The 22,069-nt window shown below is 40.3% G+C and overlaps 1 protein-coding gene across 3 annotated transcripts in view; it reads left to right on the top strand.

The window, feature by feature from the left end:
- CELSR1 (cadherin EGF LAG seven-pass G-type receptor 1) overlaps positions 1-22,069 on the top strand; it is a 288,234-nt gene that overhangs the window by 157,824 nt on the left and 108,341 nt on the right. For all 3 annotated transcript variants that reach the window (XM_050935974.1, XM_050935973.1, XM_050935972.1), the window contains exons 3-5: positions 4,219-4,441; positions 9,974-10,089; positions 15,684-15,772. In XM_050935974.1, coding sequence (XP_050791931.1) covers positions 4,219-4,441; positions 9,974-10,089; positions 15,684-15,772 — 428 coding nt within the window. The remainder of the gene's footprint in view (positions 1-4,218; positions 4,442-9,973; positions 10,090-15,683; positions 15,773-22,069) is intronic.

Raw genomic sequence — 22,069 nt, 5'->3', positions numbered from 1 at the left:
ACTTTTTTGCAATTACATCACACTAACTGTTATTTAATTTGTGATACACGTTAGCCCCCCACATCGTTTTCAACAGTACTACCACCTAGCCAGTTAGTCCCCATTTTGTAGTTATGCATTTGATATTTCGTTCCAAAGTAAAGTACTTTTCACTTGTGTTTATTGAATTTCATCTTGTTGATTTCAAACCAGTTTTCTAAGGGTATGTTTACACTGAAATTAGACACCCATGTCTGGCCCATGCCAACTTACTCGGACTTGCTCAGTTCAGGCTAAGGGCTGTTTAATTGCACTCTAGATGTTTGGGCTCGGGCTGGAACTGGGTTCTAGGACCCTGCGAAGTCCTGCAGCCCAAGCCTGAACATGTACACCGCGTTAAACAGCTCCGTGAGCCCTAGCTCCATGACCCTGAGTCAGCTGACATGGGCCAGCCCTGGGTGTCTAATTGCAGTGTAGACATACCCTAAATGGTCAAAGCTGTTTTTGAATTCCAGTCCTGCCTTCCAAAGTGCTAGCAGCCTCTTCCAGTTTGGTGCCATTTGCAAATTTTATAAGCATACTTTCCACTCCATTATCCAAGTCATTAAGGAAAATATTGAATAGTACCAGACCCAGGACTGACCTCTACAGGACCCCTAGATATCCCTTTCAACTCTCCCAGTTTGACAGTGAACCATTAACAACTATTCTTTGAATAGGTCTTTCAACCAGTCTGCTCCCATCTTAAAGAAATTTCATCTAGACCACATTTCCCTTGTTTGTTTATAAGAATGTTATGTGGGACTGTGTCAAAAGCCTTATTAAAATCAAGATATATCATGTGTATTGCTTTCTCCCATCCACTAGGCCAGTCTCTCTGTCAAAGAAGGAAATTAGGTTGGTTTGGCTTGATTTGTTCTTAACAAATACATTCTGACTATTCCGTATAACCCTATAATCCTCTAGGTGTTTACAAATTGATTGACTTATAGTAGACTGGTTGCTGGCTCTTATTAAAGATTTCTCAAAGTCCAAAAGTCTGCATGAGGGATGATAGCTACCCATAAGGCAGAATTATCCAAAGGTGCACACTCTAGGTTTCTTGTGGAAAAAGACTCGGTTACATGTTATGAGGACTAAAGGTCACTGGAGCTTTACACCTCCTGCCTAGATTTCACGGAGCTGTAATACATAAGAGGTATGTTCAGGGAGTCCCCAAATACCAACACTATAGGAAATATTAAATTACTTAAATAGAGAAAAGGTTGCTAGTAACAGTCGGGGGTAGATTGACTGAGTCATAAACCAGACGATTCAGCTATAAGCAAAAGTTGTGGCAGCCATTCCTCACTGCAGTGCAGTTCCCTTAGTTCTCTCATCACTACTGCAGATCCCCAATTTCATACAAGATCACCCTTTCTCTTGTTTATTAAATGGTTTACATTTGTCTGCTATAAACAGGAATTATACTTGTATCTAAACTAGCAATCTGCTGTGTCTATGCACTCTTTCTGCATAGAAGAATAAGGAAGGATTAATGAATGCAGCCGTAGACTCTTATATTATGAGAACGCTCTGTATTGCCATGGTATTCCAACAGCATTTCAGAATGGAAACAATTTCCCCTGTTTGTAGCATGTCTGTTTGTGTTCAGCTCTGCGCCTTGTTTGCTTTTGTCAAGTGTATCGTTCTCTTTTCAGCAGGCCTTGAGGATTCCACTCCATTTGGAGGTGAAGATTTATATCATTAAATATCCCATTCCTTTAAAATGGGGCAAGCCCATGCTTAGTTTTTTATGTAGAAAATGTGTCATTCTAATTCTTGAAGAGTTTCAGTACACAAGAGGGGTGAATTGTCTTTGGGTAAGTCTACACAGATTGCAGAAGCGAGCATCCCTGCTTAGGTCAACAGATTTGGGTAAGCGGGGCTCCAGCTAGTGCCCTAAAAATAGCTCTGCAGACAGTGGTTTCAAGTTGCAGCTCAGGCTGGAGCTCGGGCTCTGATTGTTGGGGTGGAGAGAGAGCCTGTGGTTATAAAGCAACTCACCAGTAAATGGATTCCTTGATGTCTTCTTAGTAAACTTGTTTGTTTGATTATTTTGTTTCTTCATATTCAGCACTGCACCTGAGTATACAGATTTATAGTAATTTCTTGCAAGGGAACCATGTTGTGTATCACTATAATGTACCTGACCTCCTTGCTTGGCTAATACTGGGTATCCATTCAGATAATCCTGTCTGAATTGGTGTCCGCAGCTGGTAGTGGAAAATAGGAAAGGATTTTTCAAGGGTTTGTTTCAGAATTCTAATAATAACTTGATAAAATGAGAGATTAGGAACTTGGGCCCTGCTTCAGACAAGCACATGCTTAAAGTTAAGTTCTAGCTTAAATGCTTTCCTCAGCAGCGATGCTTTTCTGAATTGAGGCCTTGATTTTTATCTTCTGGTTGAGAGATTGTGGCTTTTGCTGTTTCTAGATTTGTGTGAAAGATTCATTTTTAGGGAAAACCTTCTTAGGGTTTTACCTGGACAGTCTGGTTTTTGGCTTTTGTGTCTGGGTGCCATTTCGGGTTGCCAGGTGCCCAGTTTTCAACCGTAAAGTCCAGTCGAAAAGGGGACCTGTCAGCGTTTGGTCAGATGTACTGACCTGACACCAAAAGTCCGGTTACCCTGGGGTGAGGAGAGGTGCCAGGTCATTAACCTGTGCCAGCCCCTGCTCAGCCAGAGCCACCTCCTACTTGTAGGCAAGCTCCTCAGGACCGCCCAGAGGATTCAGGGGGCCTGGGGCAAAGCAGGGGAGCTGTGGTACTTGTACTTACCCATCAGCGATCCGGGTCTTCTGCAGCATTGAAGGGCCCCTTGCCACTGTAATGCTGCCAAAGACCCAGACCGCCAGGCCAGGGCTTGTGGGGCTCCGGTGGGGCACGAGGCAAATTGCCCCACTTGCCCCCCCGGGCGGCCCTGAAACTCCTTGTCAGGCTGCAGCAGCTCCCGTCCCAGCCCTGGGGCAGCAGGAGAGAGGTGGAGACAATCCAGTAAGTGGCGGGGGCGCTGGCACTGTTTCTGGGATTAATTTAATTATATAAACACACTTTAGTTTCTATGAACACTTTTTACATGCAGGATCTGGGTAGATATAATCAAGCATAACAACGGCAGTTACCTCACAACCCCCCACATTCTGGTAGACAAATTTTAAATAATTAAAACAGAGAACTAGTTTTCTGTAGAACAGTTAATTCTGCAGCAGCCTTTGCGTCAGCCTCTGCAGATTTTGTATGGTAAAGGGTCTCAAGAATGTCTTCTACAGACCTTGTAAACTACAAACTCACTAAGCATTTTTGAAACTCTTGACCAAATTTTAATGCAGTGCAAAAGTTGTTAGGGCTAAGGTTGTGTGTACTAACTTACCTTTGCTATTTCCTTGAGTGTTTAAGATTAACAAAAATCTTAATATAGGGTTGGGGTGGGGTTTGGTATGGAATAAAATTTCAGCATTTGAGGATAAACTTCAGGAGTTTGTAAATCAGTATACATGTCTCTTAACAAATGAATGACTTGACTGTATAATTGTTTGGAAATCGAGGTAAATGTCAGTAGGATACTCTGGAAAAAAAAAAAAAAAAAGGAAAGCACTATGCATGTCACCTGTATCCTGCCCATTCTTTATATAAGTGCACACACTTTTAAAATACTATATTCCTGGCTCAGTTGTACTTAGTCAGTGACACCTGCCATAAAACTGAATTCCATTACAGGGGAAATGCAACACTTATCTGTTTACACCATTCACAGTCGGGAGTGAACATTTGGTCCTGGATGGTTGAAAACAATATCAAATGCTGGAACCATTGGCACATTTTTTAGCTGACAGGAAGTATTCAGGTTTTTACGTGATAATGTCACCTTCTTCCTGGTATATATTTATCACCAGTTCTGAAAGCAGCCTAGAAATCTAAAAATTAGAGCCAGCATTGTGAAGTATTTGAAAAAGGATCACTTAGGAAACACTATCCTGAACTATGCAGAGAATTAAAGTTTGAGAAACAGTCAGGCATATACATACACTCCATTGCAATTACAACTACTTAACTTGAGGTACAGACATTTAAAAACAAGTTAGCTTTTTTTTTTTAAGCAATAATAACTGATCTCCTTCACTGGTATCTCTGACAATTGTTGTTTAGTTGGAATCTAGTGCCAAGTGTTTCCTACTGATCTTTGTTTCTCCTTCTTTCAGGCGAGTATTGCGAAGTGAATGCCCGCTCTGGCCGCTGCGTGCCAGGAGTATGTAAAAATGGAGGAACCTGTGTTAATCTGCTGGTAGGAGGTTTCAAATGTGAGTGTCCCCCAGGAGAGTACGAGAGACCTTACTGTGAGATGACAACGAGAAGTTTCCCTCCACAATCGTTTGTCACCTTCAAAGGGTTAAGACAGCGCTTCCATTTCACTGTTTCCCTCATGTAAGTTTGTTTCCCTTCTGTCTCAATAAGAAAGGATTCAGTCCAATTCTCTCCTTGATTTGGATTTAAGGCCAAATGTTGTTGTATATTTGTAGCCCCCAGAGTTAAATATGTGCGCAAGTGGTTACTGTGGGAAGTCTGCCATCGACTCCTATGGGAGCAGAATTAGAATCATGCTACTTGAGATTATTATTAATCATGTTATTACGGTATTGTCCAAAAGGTAGCCAGGAGTGAGGCCCCATTGTGCTCAGCACTGTATGAACACAGAGCAGTTAGATGGTCCCTGCCCCGAAGAGCATTATTTGAAAGCCGGATTGTGGGCAGGAATTAAAAACAGTCTTGCTGTCTCTATTATGAAGTACTGACTGTGTCCCTCCTATCATAAAACTTTTCACTTTCAGAATATTCAGCTCCTCTGCCACACAGATCAGTGTTTTGTTTTGTGTAGGGTTTTTTTGTACTGAAGTATTGCAAAATCCTGTACACAGGTAGAGGGAATGGGCTCCTTCAAGCCCTCATGGCTCAGGAAGGCACAGTTGGGCCAGCAGGAGACACTGTGCCTGGAGAGAGGAAATGTGGGAGTCTGCTGGAGGAGGGCATATTCAATTTGCAGCTGGCAGAGGCTGGCGAGGAGATGGACTAAAACAGCATGTCCCACAACTGGCCTGGCCGTGCCTCTACCCAACTACTGCTGCCCACTTTTGAGTTTGTGCTGATCACCAGTGGGGCGCCCAGCAGAGTCTAGCACCCTCTGCTGCTCCTGGCACTCCTACAAAGAGGGTTGTATAGCACAGGAACAGATGCAGCTGCATAAAATTCATTGCTGCCTTAAGCTAAATTAAGTTTATGGCATAGCCCCTGCAGACTTTAAGCAGAGAGGTGATGGCATCTGTCTCTGCTCCCTCCCTGCCCTATCACCGTCTCCCTGTGTATGAATGCACAAGCTCACCCAAGGATCTCTGTGAGCTTCAAAGATTGGGAGAATGATGCTTTGGAGGTAGATTTTACCATGATTTAGCTGGTCAAGGGTTGACTTTGGCTGAGTCAAGGTAAAATGTGCTAAGCTACGTCTACACCAGTGAAAGCATCAGAGTTACCTAATATGGATAAAAACAACAAGAAGAAGCTAACTGGATGTTGGCTTACATTAGAAAAAGAGGCCCGGGTTAGCTATTGGATTAGCTAAAATCATTCACTTTACTTAGAGCTTGGCTACACTTGAAACTCCAAAGCGCTGCCACGGGAGCGCTCCCGCAGCAGCACTTTGAAGTGCAAGTGTGGTCGCAGCGCCAGCGCTGGGAGAGAGCTCTCCCAGCGCTGCAGGTACTCCACCTCCCCATGGGGATTAGCTTGCAGCGCTGGGAGCCGCGCTCCCAGTGTTGGGGCAGTGTTTACACTGGCGCTTTGCAGCGCTGTAACTTGCTGCGCTCAGGGGGGTGTTTTTTCACACCCCTGAGCGAGAAAGTTGCAGCGCTGTGAAGTGCCAGTGTAGCCAAGGCCTTAGGCTAAGAAAATCTTCAAAGTTAGCTTGTTCTTGTTATACTCTCAAGCATAGCTTGCAGAATGTTTCCATTTTACTCTTGATCTTGCCTTAACACTACTGTGGTCACATTTTGGTTTCTTTGTGGAGTCTTGAAACTGTGGTTAAATCAAAGCATGCAGTTACAATAAATATAACTTATCAAGGTTAGTATGGAAGGTTGTGAAAACTGTGAAGAATATATAGAATGGCTTTACGTTGATTCTGATCAATATTAGACCTCAAAACCGAATAAGAAGGTTTTCAATCGTCAACTCTGCTAGACAAGAGAAAGCTGAGGGGGGAAAAAGGCTTGGAACTGTCAGATTTACATGAAATGCAAAGGCTTGGAACTGTCAGATTTACATGAGTGTTGGAGGCACGCTGCCAGCTCAGCTCCTGTACTACCAGAGAATTGTTCCAGCAGGGCATGGTGTCATTTTACAGGCTTCCAGGAAGATTCTCAAAGTGTGGTGTGTGAAACTGTTCTGCTGCAGGTTAGAATGGCTCACAGTCACCTTGTGGGACTTACTGAGAAATAGCAAGCAGTAAGGCTTAGCATCATAGTTTTCACACCAGGCAGCCACTTCAAAATCTTTAAAAACTCAACAGGCATATTCGGTGCTGAATTAAACCCCATTAGCTTCATGGTATTGCACAGGATGTAAATTAGCACAGAATTTGTCCCTATGTGGGTCAGGGTGATGAACTATGTGGGCATTTAGATTTTATGCTGAGTATTGTCTTGCCCCTTATTCTCATCCAACACAGGAGGGAAACATTACTTCAGGATAATCAAGAAGTAGAAGTTTGGCTAGACAAAGGATTTGCCATTACAGATTTTTTGATTTGTGATTATTCCTATTATCTCAGAGTGTCCCTCAGCCCCACTTTGCCCCAAGAGGTCAAAGAGTGGTAGGTTTATCTAGTTCATCCTCATAACTAAAATGGGATTTTAAAAATAATCCATATGTTCACTGACTATGTTACAAGCTAATGAGGTATTCTGAGCATTTAAATGGTTTGGAACCTATAAATTATACTCACCATATGTTCTTACAGAAGGGAAAAGGAAAGAGAACAAGTAATCAGATGCTTATTTACCATATACCCTATTTCTGCATGCTAAATCTCACTGTTATTTTGGGACATTTATCAGAGTGCCCCACCTCCTCTCCCCGAAGAGTTCTTAGTCATTCAGCCTCACTTCAAGCGAATTGTCAACTGATTTTTTTAAAAATATTTATTTCAAATAATTTCAGTCTTTGATAAAGCACTCTGTAAGTAGAACGTCCTGAAATTAAAACAAAGAACCAAAACCTTCCCATTTTAAAAAAAAAGACAAGTGTTTTTCTGCTCCCCAGCTGATGTGTATATACAGCTCCTTGCAGCAAAGAAAGCTAAAGCAAGAACGCCAAATTGCTAGTGCATGAGACAGGAAGTTCAATTGACCATCAACAGAACAGTGAAACTGAATTTATACAAAGTATTGTTAAATGCACAAGGTAAACAAACTGAAAAAAATAGAAAAAATATATATTTTACCCATGTTATTAGTAGTCCCTATTAACATTTTCAGACAAAAATATGAAGTTGACACTGTTATTCAACTAATTAATCACTTCTGCCCTCTAGGAAAGCAAGGCCTGGTCTACACTGGGGGGGATCGATCTAAGATACGCAACTTCAGCTACGAGAATAGCGTAGCTGAAGTCGACGTATCTTAGATCGACTTAGATTGACTTACTTCGCGTCCTTTCGGCGCGGGATTGACGGCTGCCACTCCCCCGTCGACTCCACTTCCACCTCTCGCCCTGGTGGAGTTCTGGAGTCGACAGGGAACAGCGTTTGGGGATCAATGTGTCACGTCTAGACAAGATGCAATACATCAATCCCCAATAGATCGATCACTACCCGCCAGATGTGGCAGGTAGTGTTGACATACCCCAGGTGAAGTCTTCCCTCCCGCCTCTTTTCTTTAGGTATATTCTGTTTAGAGCTGGTCGAAATTGTTTTGCTGGAACAGTTTTCTCTCAAAAAGTACAGTTCAGTCAAAATTGAAACATTTCATAGGAATATGCCAGTTTTGATGTATTTTGTACAGGACTTTTATCATCTCATTTTGATAATATTGGAACATTTCATTTCAATGTTATCATTTGGGCAGGGGGGGAGGGTAGCTCAGTGATTTGAGCATTGGCCTGCTAAACCCAGGGTTGTGAGTTCAATCCTTGAGTGGGCTATGTAGGGGTCTGGGGCAAAATCAGTACTTGGTCCTGCTAGTAAAGGCAGGGGACTGGACTCAATGACCTTTCAGGGTCTATTCCAGTTCTGTGAGATAGGTATATCTCCATATATTATTAATTTTATTTCATTTCTAATTCTGTATTATAGTACAATATTCAATGCTACATTCATATATAAAATATAATATTTAATAGGCAAATGTAATGTAAATGTTAAAAAAAATCTATAAAATCAAAATGACACATTTTACCTTAATGAAATGACACATTTCAGTTGCCCCTAATTCAAATTTTTTGAAATTTTGTTTCATGAGAAACTTCAGAATTTCAGTTTTTCATTCTGATTTGGAAGAGTTTTGTCCTCTGAAATGTCAGATTTTGCCACAGAATGGAAATTCTGGTTTCCAGCCAGCTCTGATTCTGGCATCTGTCTCCTTATGGAGAACATACAGTAAGTATAACCTATATGTCTTGTTAAGAATTAAACTATGATCTGGAAAATGAAGATGCCAGGACACAGTGCTCTGAAATACCTGCTTCTTCCTAATTCTCTAGAGTCAGGATTCAGAAGATTGTGGTCATTTTGTTCCACAAGAGCCCCACTAATTGGTGCCACATTGCATGCCCTATGGTAGAGGCCATTTCTTCTTTCCATGGAACAGAGCTTTGAATTCAAATTTGTCTTTCATAGACTTATAAGACAAGTGTGTTATTTTAGAACACCCCAAACTTTTAGGTCACAACCTTTCTAGAGCTGGATGATCAATGCAATCTACTACTGTTTAGAATTTAAAAAACTTCAGATGTCTTCTGTTTTTCTTCACACATTAAAATTAGTTACAGATATAGATAAGTTTGAAGAATTTCATAATGAGCCCTACCCACATTTTAACGGAGCTGCAGAGGCCAAAAGTAGGCTTTTCTAAAACTAGGGTTATCAGTTATTTCCTAGCACAAAAGCGGAAACTCCTCCTGCTTCTGGAGTATCAAATTCTTGAGATTAGAGAACATTACATTACAAATGAAGAAAACCCCAACTAATTTAATGGAATCATCAAGATGCGTGATTTGCCTTACTCCCAATTGACTTGACTGGTGCAGGATCAGGCCCTGATTAACCATGTGACATTATTAATGTAAGTCTTGTCTTTCCCCTCTTCGACTCTTTTTCATCTATGTATGACCCTCACTGCATCATTTTCAATTCAGGCTCTAAGCATTCCACACTTTCGGATACTCAGCAACTCAGTCCATTCTGACCACTGGAAAGTCCTCCCTCAGAACTGAGCGTATTTGTGATTTTACTCATTTTCAGTACCTTCTTTTTCAGTAGAGCTATTCAAAGAAGAAGCCAGATCCTCTGTAGGTTCTGTCTTGCTAACTCCTGTAGACGTCAAAATAATATGTACTGCTAATTATCTTAATTTTATTATTTCCTAACGAAAGGGGTAACAAAGGAGAATGAATTTTAAGACAGATGTGTTCATAGAGTCATAGAATCATAGAATATCAGGGTTGGAAGGGACAGCAGGAAGTCATATAGTCCAACGCCCTGCTCAAAGCAGGACCAATTCCCAACTAAATCATGCAGAAATCATGCCATGTTATGCAGTGTTATGCAATGTTATGCAGTTACAGTGCAGCATTCTGTCTTGAGATAATGGTGACTGGTAGTTTTTATGTCATCTGTTTTCAGAGTGGCTGGATTGTATGTTCTTCACTTTGTAGATAATTAGATATGAAATTTGTGTCTGCATGTTACAGGTTTGCAACCAGAGAAAGGAATGCTCTGCTCCTCTACAATGGACGTTTTAATGAGAAACATGACTTTATTGCTCTTGAGATCATTGAAGAACAGATCCAACTAACATTCTCTGCAGGTAAGGTGTTCCTTGACCATTTAGTTTGATACTTTTATATGTAAATACTAGCAATAACTTTACGGAGAAGAGAACATCTCACTACATTTTGAAATGAACCTCATTAAAGATTTTATGTGGTTTCTTAGATTGATTCATAGATCCCAAATTAAAGATTTTAATTGAGTTTAAAACTTTTCCGAATTATTGCTCTTTTGTACAAATGATTAACATTGCACTATTGTATTGTATAACAGTTCATTTACCCAGTTCTTTTTACTTTCTTTTCTTGTATTCTTTATTTTTTATTTTTGTGGTTGGGATTCAGCAATTCTTTCGTCATCAACCGTTACAATATAGGGCATTTATCAAACCATATTAACTACTGAACAACACACCTAGAGCATGATCCACATCCCAGTGAAGTCCATTGAAAAACTCCTCTTGGTTTTAATGGGAATAGAATTGAGCCCTAGAGGAACAGAGGGCTTTAGATATTAGATCAGCTTCTAAGTCCTTGGAAGTAAGGCCGAAAGAGAGAGTGCACAATCTTTGTATTTGTTGGATATTATCAATAATTCAGCATTTCTAAGTAAAGGGGAAGATTAAAGAGAGCTATGAGCTTGAGAAGAGAACTGCCAGTGTTAATACACATCAAGTAGCTCCTTTGTACTTGTTAAGTGAAGACTGATGTTTTGGAAGAGGTGCTTTTTGGTAGGCAACTGTTCACTATAAACTCCTATGGCATTCAAACATTTAAAGATGGGTCATTGTTCTTTCGTATTCATAGGTGCTCATCTGCTGTAGTTAATATTACTACTAGTATTCTTTTAATTAGGTGAGGCATTAAGCTGCAGATCCTGCATAGTCAATAACTCCCATGACATAATGTGTGATGAGGTTAGTAAAATGGTTCAGCATGTGGCAGGCTTTATATTATAACAGTGACACCCACTATGTAGATAAGGGCTTGTCAGCATACCAGTTATAAAGCCCATAGGGCATTTATAACTCTGCAATAAAAGTTGGCCTTCTCACCAATGTGTGGGGGTTTGATCTTATAATGCAACAGCAAGGGAATGTACTGTATGAATGTTATCCAAAAATTATTCATCAGAGAAAGATTAAAAGCAAAATAGAAGAAAAAAAAATTATCACTCTTTATTCTGTTGTCAATAAACATTATCGTCAGTAAAGTTTACTGATGCATATATACAACTCCTCCAGATGGCAACTGCTGAGTAAACTAGAAGCTGCTGAGGAACTAGAAGAACCAAACTAATCAGTCATTACCACAATAAAAATGGGATGTGAAGCTGTCAATACGTAGCTAAGGACTTGAACAAAGGACTTGGACAAAGCCCACTAAGGATATTGGGAGTCTTTTCTTTGGCTTCAGTGGGTTTTGTCTCAAGTTCTAATGAAAATCTTACATCTCTGTACCAGTCCATGAATAGATTTAACACATTTGGCTGAAAGGAATTACTTCTAGGTTTGCTAAATGCGACAGGACAGATAACTAATGATTGACAAAAGGGCTAGATGATGATTTTCATCTGGATAGCATCAGTTATCTGACAGTGTCTCAAACACTTTCTTTATTGAGAGGAAGAAGAGAGTGGTATTGAAAATAGGAACAACCATGGTACAAGAGAAGGTTATTTATCTTGTTGAACTTATTTTGTCCTGGAGCTATATTATCTGGAGCCAGCTATATAGTATGAGTCAGACCAGTGGTCCATCTAGCCCAGTATCCTGTCTTCCAACTGTGGCCAGTGCCAGATGCGTCGCAGGGAAAGAACAGAAGAGAGTAATTATCTAGTGATCCATCCCCTCTTGTCCAGTCCCAGCTTCTGGCAGTCAGAAATTTAGGGACACCCAAAGTATGGGGTTGTGTTCCTGACCATCTTGGCTAATAGCTACTGATGGCCCTATCCTCCATGAACATATTTAATTCTTTTTTGAGCCCATTTATACTTTTGGCCTTCACAACATCCCCTGGCAATGAGTTCCATGGGTTGACTATGCATTGTGTGAAGAACTACTTCCTTATGTTTGTTTAAAAGCTGCTGCCAACTAATTTCATTGACCCCCCAGTGCTTAATTTGTAATGAAAGAGGTGCCTGGGCACAAGACATTTTTTTACTTTAGTAACTGATGTGGCAATCCCAGAGGTGCAGGGCAGTGAACTGCCAAACTTAGAGGAGCCAGGGCTCAGCCCTAGCACAAATTAAGCACTGGTGGCCCTTGGTTTGTGTGTTATGTGAAGGGGAAAATAACACTTTCTAATTCACTTTCTTCACACTATTCATGATTTCCACATAATTCTTCTTAGTCATCTCTCTTCTAAACTGAAGAGTCCCAATCTTTTAATTCTTCATATATGGAAGCTGTTTCATAATCCTGATCATTTTTGTTGCACTTTTCTGTACCTTTTCCAATTCTAATACAATATATCTTTTTTGAGATGAGGCACCCAGAGCTGCACACAGTATTCAAGGTGTGGGTGTACCATGGATTTATATAGTGGCATTATATTGTCTGTCATATTGGCTATCCTTTTCCCAGTGGTTTCTAACATTCTGATAGCTTTTTTAACTGCCACTACTGGTTGAACAGATGTTTTCCGAGAACTATCCATGATGACTCCAAGATCTCTTTCTTGACTAGTAACAGCTAATCTAGACCCCGTCATGTTGTATGTATAGTTGGGATTATGTTTTCCAATGTGCACTACCTTGCACATATCAACCTTGAATTTCATCTGCCATTTTGTTGCCCAGTCACCCAGTTTTTTGAGATTCTTTTGTAACTCTTTGCAGTCAGCTTTGGACTTAACTATCTTGAATAATTTTGTATTGTCTGCAAATTTTGGCACCTCACTGTTCACCCTTTTTTCCAGATCATTTATGAATATGTTGAATAGCACAGATCTTAGTACAGATCCTTGGGGGATCTTCTATTTTCCTCTCTCCATTGTGAAAAATGACAATTTATTCCTCCCCTTTTCCCTATTTTTTAACCAGTTACTGATCCATGAGCGGACCTTCTCTCAACGCATGACAGCTTACTTTCCTTAAAAGCCTTTGGTGTGGGATCTATATTAAAGGCTTTTTTAAAAGTCCAAGTATACTATATCCATTGGATAAACCTTGTCCACATGTTTGTTCACTCCATCAAAGAATTTTAATAGATTGGTGAGGCATGATTACCCTTTACAAAAGCTATGTTGCTTCTTTCCATATGTTGCATATCAAGTTCAACTATGTATCTGATAGTTCTGTTTTTGCTAGTTTCAGTCAGTTTGCCTGATATAGAAGTTAGGTTGCCAGCCTGTAATTGCCATGATTGTCTCTGGAACTTTAAAAAAAAATCAGTGTTATGTTGTCTCTTCTCCAGTCATCTGGAACCGAGGCTGATTTAAGCAGTAGGTTGCATACCTCTATTTGGTAGTTCTGCAATTTCATATTTGAGATCCTTCAGAATTCTTGTGTGAATACAGTCTGGTCCTGGTGACTCGTTATAGTTTAATTTATCAATTTATTCCAAAACCTCTTCTGTTGCCACCTCAACCTGGGACAGTTCCTCAGTTTTGTCACTTAAAAAGAACGGCTCAGGTGTGGAAATCTCCCTCACATCTTCTGCAGTGAAGACTGATGCAAAGAATTCATTCCTCTTCTCTGACAGCCTTATCTTCCTTGAGTGCTCCTTTAGCATGTTTGTGTGTATGTTTATTCATATATATGTACATATAATAACATATGCATTTTGTAAATGAAATAATCCTATTAGTTTAATTTTTCTACTTTAAAAGGGATGTTATTGGGTCCCATCTGGCTGCAATTTGGGTTTTATTTAAAATACAATTTTACAAAATGTAAGACCAATGGAATTCGAAGCCTAACTTCCCTTGGAGTGTGAGTACTCGCAAATGCATCAGTGTAAATCCATTTATATTTACTTCATTGATTTACACCAGTGTACTTGTGAGCAGACATTGGCACTTTGTGTTTAAATGCTTCTAGTTTTATTTCTTCATTATTACCTACAGAGCTCAAAAGCATGTTTTAAGATAGACTTTTTTTAATAGTAACTGTTATGAAATAATGTGCTCCTGTTTTGAGAGTTTTGTTTTATTCTTTATTTCCTGTCCTTTCCTTGTCTAAACAAGAACCAGATTGTTAGGAAGAAAGCCTGAGGATGAATGAGAATAGGCTAAATTCAGTTGGTATATATTCGGGGAATCCATTTAAATCAATGAAGTTTCATTTGGATTTGCACCAGGGCAAACGAGAGCAGAATTTGGCCCAGTATATTTAGAGATGATGTTCTCTTTGGAAGGAGAATGGTTTGTTTTGTATAAATGGGTAAAAATTAACAAGAAGGTGCAAGTTTTGGACATATTGGCAGTCATATATATATAATATTTTTAGCAGAGATCAAGATAAAATAATTAGGGATCAATGTGTCTTTCTTCACGAAAGCTTGCTTATGAACTTTTACCATAATTTTTCATTATCCTTATCAATGATTGAGGCCCCTTTGAAGGTAAATGTAGAGCAGATATTAAACTGTAGTCTGTACTGTTTGAATTATCAGGGTGTATTTAAGGGATAGTCATAGACACAGAAGAGAATAGTGAAAGGTTACTTATGAATGTAGAGGAGAATGCACGCTTTATGTTCAATATGTGAAACTATCAGCTTTGTTTACTTGTGGGAGGGGACTTGTTTTTTCTGTGACTTATTATATAGGTAGTTTGTCTAATGTTCTTTCTTCTCTTCTTCCTCTGTAACATAAACTTTTGTCCAAGTGTTTAAAAAGGGGGGGGAAATCCAAAGCACTTTGCCAGACCCTTATGTACTTTTCCTGTAAATGTTTGTTTTGTCATTACCTCACAGCAGCAATGAATAATCACCATGCTAGTTCTTCTGGTTTGCATACCTGACTTAACACCCTCTGCTCTTACAAATATAATATACAGAGCAACCCTGATTTTAAACAGTGAATGGCTGCAAACAATATTGCTTAACCACAGGGTTAGAAATTAAAAATTCTTCTGAGAAAAGTGTTTTGTTTCTGTAACACTCCTTCCAGTAGAGCTGTCAGATTCCAGCTTCTCTGCCTTGATTAAAAGTTGATTTCATTGATATGTTTTTAGCCAGCAAAAGACTCTTCAAACCAGAAATCACACTTTTGTTAATGACAGAAAAAGCAGCAAAACTCATGTCGATGTGTTCTCATTTGACAAGTTTTCCAATAGCTTTGTTTATCCCGCACATCTCCTTTTACATTCTGCCGCAGCAAAAAAAAAAAAAACGTTTCACTGACGTGTTACAGAAGTCACTTTTATGTTTGTGCACCCAAAATAGACCTAATAAAACTGAGAGTACTCAGCAACTCACAGACTCACACTCCAAATTCTTGCATGTTAGATTACCATTAGTGTATAATGTATTAGGCCTGGATTTCATGGGTGGCTGGTAAACTATTGTCTTTCGGGCAGGACTGTCTTTCCATTCATATTTTCTACAATGCTGAGCAGGTCACTAAATCAGAGTAACAGTCATGGTGACGATTTTTTTTTTCTTCTCATGTTCCAACTAACATTTCAGGGGAGACCACTACAACAGTTGCACCATTTGTTCCAGGAGGGGTCAGTGATGGACAGTGGCACTCTGTTCAGGTGCAGTACTACAACAAGGTAAGGTAGAACACTTCAAGAACGCTATGTGTAAAGTAGTAAGACAATGGGACAGTTAGTGTGTCCTCAGCACAGTTTCATTGATTTCAGTGGAATAACACCAACTTACACTACCTGAGGATTTGGCCCAGCCTGTGTAGTTGCCCTGGGATTTCTGTTTTTGTTTTAATTTTTACTAACCCTGGCACTGGTCCTGCTCACCTGACTGAGGCAAAACTCTCCCTCATGTTCTTCTAGAGTCTAGTCACAATAGGAGTGCTGGCTTGAGTCCAGGGTGTCCTTTGAGGAAGAATAAAATTGAAAATGTTCAGTTATTTTGGGCTTTTCTTGTTTTCAGTTCTTCTAAAACCCCTAACAATTGCTGAGGGGATGCATTGAATCACCACATTCCCTAGCCACTTTGTCCGTGCCCTTTGCATGGTCAAGACCACTGACTTTGGGGGTTGCTCAGACTCACAGGTAGAAGGAAGATTGTGACTGCTTTGTGCTGCCACAGCTTCCTCACTGGTAAACTTTCCTTTTGAGGGCCCTCTGACAGTGTCTGTTGTTGCCTTTTGATATTTTTTACCAGATTCTAGTATTAATATTTATTACAGTAGCTAAGTACTGAAAAAGCAGGCAGCACTGCAAGCCATGTACTTCTATTTTGGTGCATTTTCCCATGAAAATTCATGTAAAGGAAACAACATACTGTATATAGAGAATTGGAAAGTTAAGCTATGATATGGTATTTTTTGAATAATCAGGGATGATCCTACTAAATAATTTTCATTTACTGTGTACAAAGATATAAGAGATTAGATTTAATGAAAAAAGGCTATTCCATACACTCAACAAACTAATTAAAGGGAGTGCAAGGATGCTCATGTGCTCTGTGAGTAGCTTATGGAAAATGTAAGTTGCTGTTTGATTATGTCAGGGATCTAGGTACACAAGCCATTTCTGTAAAGAACAAAAGAGGGCTTTGAGATTAAATATTGGGTCATAGTTTAGACACAGATATCAGAGCTTCTGTATTTGTAATGGAATTAAATAATCTGTATGGTTATTTAAAATTGATGCTTTTTAGTCTGACATGATAGCATTATGAAGGATTAAATAATGAAATAGATGAGTACTGTTGTCTTGTTAGAAAGGAAAGAGTATACTAACGTAAGAAGAGAAATAGAAGATGAAGGATTAATATAATCAACAAGTTCTTTTTCCCAGTGCTGCGTCCTTTCATCACAATTTGTGTGCGACTTTTGAGAGGATTAGGATTTTCATCAGATTCTTAGGTAGTGTCTTCTAGCCTAAGGACATTTTATGGAGAAAATAAAATCATATCCAGTTATGCATTTATTCCTGTATTATGTGCCTTTATTTTCACTGTACAACAGAGAAACAGAAGTGTAACTTGTATGTATGTGATCCTGGACACAATGAAAGTCTTTCTTGTAATCTGTAAAATGCTGTTTTTGCATGTTCTTGGCTTTTTTCCCCCCAGTAAGTAGCTTTAATATAAAGAGAGTTATTTACTGAAATGATAAAGAAACCCTTAACATATTTCATGGTGAGCCGTTTCGCTTCATGGGCCAGCAAGCATAGGGAAAGGAACATACATCAGCGAAAGGTTGGATTGCATAGTATGGCTACTAGTTTAAAATTCTAAAGTGCTGCCAAAAAGATAAGGAGTTGAAACAGCTCCAGCATATTCTCTAAAAGGATAAGTGATCCTATGCAGTAGTTAAAAATAAACCTTTGACTCATTTTCAGAGTTTGTTTCTGTTTATTGAAGGAATAATATAAGTTATTCTGCTAGCACAGTGAAGGACATCTTGCTGTTTTAAAGCATTTGCTTATTTGTCTGCCTCTGACTATGGTACCCCTCCCTCTGAGCTGGGGTGGACGAATCCCCACTGTGAGAGTGGCTCTCAATGTGAGGGGACTCTTGGGGCCTGTGTGCTGCCCTCTTCCTCCCAACAGCAGATCAAGGCTCACTGGCGAGGGAGGACAGAGGGGCCTCTGTCAGTTCTGCCATGCCAGGAGGAGAGCGCAGGGAGCTCAACACTCGGAATCAGGTCAGTAACTGGCCTGCTGGACTTCCCTGAAATACTCTCCTTGCTTTGCCACCTTCTTTGGAGGAGATTCTTGGGGGTCACAGAAGCTCAGTTTTGAGCTGTCCAGTGTGTGTATGGGCCTTCCCCTTCCATCTCCCAGACTGCTCCAGCTCTTTGGGGAGAAGGGGCCACACAGATGTTTCTTCCCTTTTTCCCTGATGCTGTTCCCTAGAGTGTAGTTATTCTCCTTCCCCTCCTAGTCTTTTGTTAAAAATGCAGCAGCTTATTTTTTGGGATGGGCAGGGGACCAAAGTTGGGCCTTTCCCCCCTTCTCTGGTCTTCTCGGGGCTGTCGACATTAAAAAAAGTTGCAATCTCTTCAGGCTGGCCCTACCCCCAGTGAATGATATAGGAGTCTACCTGAGCAGGGCTTTTGTCTGCAAGCAAGAAGTGAAATGAGAGGGCCACCGGGGGGCAGGGTGCTAAGCTAGCACAGAGAATCTAAAAATATATTTTCGTTGAGAAGTCAGCATTGGGCATTGGCCCACACTTTTATAGAAAGAGATGACCTGGAAAAAAGGAGTGAAACTTTAAGAGTAAAATCAAGCACTGAAGAATGCAATAAATGCTATGGTTCCTTTTAATAAGTTCTGAATACAGTAAGGACTTAAGAGAACAATATAGCTCAACAGTCTAATGTGATAAAGTGGTGCAGTGAGGAAGGATTGTTGAGTTTTTATGGGCAAGGGTAGAAGGAATCAAAAATTATTTCACTCCTAATTTCACTTTTCAGCCAATCATCCCTTTTCATCTTTTGTAAACAACCCAGTGGGTTAGTTAACAGTAGATATCTTCTCTGTCTCATACTATTGATTTAAAGGTATGATATTGCTTTTAATCACCCTAATGCTATATTTTTGTTGTAGGCGCTCTGAATAATCACTCCCTTTCTTTCCACTGATTCCAGGCACGGAAACTCACTGCCACAGAAAGAACAAGGAGTACTTGTGGCACCTTAGAGACAAACACATTTATTTGGGCATAAGCTTTCGTGGGCTAAAACCCACTTCATCGGATACATGCAGTGGAAAATACAGTAGGAAGATATATATATATATACACATACACAGAGAGAGAACATGAAAAAAATGGGTGTTGCCATACCAACTCTAACGAGACTAATCAATTAAGATGGGCTATTATCAGCAGGAGAAAAAAACTTTTATGGTGATAATTCCAACAGATGACAAGAGGGTGTGAGTAACAGTAGGGGAAATAGTTTTTCTTTGTGTAATGACCCATCCACTCCCAGTCTTTATTCAAGCCTAATTTAATTGTGTCCAGTTTGCAAATTAATTCCAATTCTGCAGCTTCTCGTTGGAGTCTGTTTGTTTTTGAAGTTTTTTGTTGAAGAATTGCGATTTTTAGGTCTGTAATTGAGTGACCAGGGAGGTTGAAGTGTTATTGTTATGTCACAGTTATTGTTCATGATATATAAGCCTATTGGAGATACTAGACATCAAAACATAGGGCCTGATTCACCACCCTGTTACTCCCATTTTATGTCAGTGTAGCTTTGTTGACTTCAGGGGCTTTGAACTGGCATAAAATGTAGTGATGAACCATGCATTCAGTGTGGTAACCACTCTTCTGAGAGGTACACATACCTCTGCCTTTTAATGTAAAAAACTGATGCCATATTACTGTGGTAAATCTAGCTTTGGTATCTTCAGCAATTTATTTGGGGAATCTCTAGCATTGGGGTTGGGGAGGAGAAGTCACACTCAGGTCTCAAAGTTAGTTGCATGCATAGTACTTAACAAATAATGCGAACTGTAGTTCAGGCTCCTAGAGTGCCCCTCCAGGGAAGTGCATACCTTGCACCATCTCTCAAGGATGCTGCAGCATGCCCCTCAGCAGCCAGTCCTGCTGGCTGGGTAGGACTGGCTGCTGGCAAGATAGAGCCATGACCCTATCTTCTCCTGGACCCTCCTCTTGAGGCCACCCTTGTGTAACTGAGGGGATGGTTAAGTCTTTGCTTCTAGTGATATTTATTTGTAAGGCAATTCCTTGTCAGGCTTATGTGTTAGCAAGGTTTGAAGATAAAAAGTCCCCGTGAGGAGTTTGCTAAGGCAGATAATTTAGGGATTTGTGTTATGCCAAGATAAATAGGATGTTACGTCTAAACTTGATATAATTCAAACATGTTTGAATAACAGAATGCCTAAAATGTATGGCTTCATTTAAATTACCCACACACGCAGGTTTGAAGGGTAGATAACTCCATATTGTTCACAGGACAGTGTTCATTTTTCAGCCTTGCACCATTTCCAAAAATCCCACCTTTTCTCCAGCCACACAGCACAAGCCCTCATCCAGCACCTCTTCATCTACCATCTTGACCACTGCAGCCTCCTGCTCTGGCTTCTCGAACACACACATCACCTCTCAGCTCAAGACCAAAACACAGCTATGTAGATAATCTTCTTTGCCTGTAATATGGACCATCATCCCCCTCACTGAATCCCTTAACAGGCTCCCCCTTCACAGACTCCAGTGTCTTGTGCTCATCTTTAAGGCCCTTCACAACTTTGCCCCTCCCTATTTATTTGCTCTTGGATCTTGCTGAGTTGCCCCTTGCCTGTCTGCTCTGCCAACAATATCAGCCTCTATATTGTCTGCTTCTCGCACACACCTCTGTGCACTTTCTTCAGTGCTGGTCTTTGCACATGGAGCTCCCTCTCCGAGCTAGTCGGTGTAGCTTCTACCCTGTCCTCTTTCAAACCCCTCCTCTTCTGAATTCTATCAGGATGTTTATGGGAAACTTGCAGCTGATAATAAATGAATAGAGGGCCTCTGGGAACTGCTGGTGTCTATTTTATTAATGGATCTATATTTTATAGATGAAACAAATTAAATGGCTCAATATAAATCTGTCCCACCCTACTTATTCTCTCTTGTTGAGCTTCATGTCCTCCTGTCTCAAACCCATTTGTTCCCCCCCGCAAATGTACTTCGCTCTAGTCCATCCATTTGTCAGTGTCCTGAACCATCACCTCTGTGCCTTGCAATGCACTACCGCTTTGCATGTTTTAAGCTCCCTGAATTCACTCACAAGGTCCAAGCCTTTCCAGTCTTAAAATCCCTCTTAAAACTCACCAGTGCCCTGCTGCCTATAGTGTATCTTACTGATTTGTACAGAAAAGCTCTTTTGTTGTTCTCTGTCCTCAGACAGGTAGACAGTCTGTCTTTAGGCTGCAAGCTCCTTGGGACAGGGACTGTCCTCTTTTGTACACCTGGAAAATGCCTAACACACTGTAGGTGCTCCCACAAACAAATAACTCAAACCGTTGGAGATGTGCACCTAGCAGATCTATGTGACTGTGTATTCTTATTGTTAAACTTAACCTTCCTTCCTTTAGTTTGTTTACTCCCTCCCCCTTCAAAATGTTTAATTTTCAAAGAGATTGTAAGCTCTTCAGGACAGGGTCCCTGGCTTTCTGTGTTTGTACAGCACCTAAGACAAACAGGGCTTGATTCTAATTGGGTCCGATGCAGCTATTGCTTCTGTGAGGGTTGTGATATCTATGCAGAACTCCCATTGACTTCAGTGAGACTTCCATGTGCAAAAGGATGTCAGGAGAGGCCCCAGTGAGTAAGGAAAGTAGCATTTAACCAGATTGTAGGCTGTCTTGGAAGACATATTTTAACCATCAGTCAGTTTATATTTTATGCAAATGAATGAACCGATCTTATCTTGGAATCATTAGCTTTGAACAAAGTGTAAGCAGTTTGTGAAATTTGTAAGGCAGCCAGTGACACTTTGAGTGTTCCTGAAATTTGAATTCCATGAACAGCTGATTTGGGAGTGTGTGGGCTCTCATAGGAGGTTCCTAATTGTTTAACAGTTGGTTGTTTAAAATACAAGCCTGCAAGTCTCAACTCTTCCAAGACAGGCCAGTGGTGTGGGCAGGGCTGGGTTATCCAATAGGCGGACTAAGCACTTGCTTAGGGCACCAGCAAAGCAGGGGGCACCAAAAAAAATTATTTTTTTAAAAAATGTGATATTTCAGAAAAAGCATCAAAGTAGTCATCATGGGAACAATCAGGACTTTGTTAGACTTCCTTACATTCCACTACACACTCTTCCCCCATTTTTCTGTTCTCTTTTTATTACTTATCCCCACCTCAAACAGGGGGGTGTCCTACTAACGTAGATTAAAATAATGCGAGGAAATCAGAGACTGTAACTGATCATC

Source organism: Gopherus flavomarginatus, chromosome 1, assembly GCF_025201925.1.
Source record: "Gopherus flavomarginatus isolate rGopFla2 chromosome 1, rGopFla2.mat.asm, whole genome shotgun sequence".
In the NCBI taxonomy this organism is placed as follows: Eukaryota; Metazoa; Chordata; order Testudines; family Testudinidae; genus Gopherus; species Gopherus flavomarginatus.
This window is presented reverse-complemented; position numbering and strand designations above follow the sequence as displayed.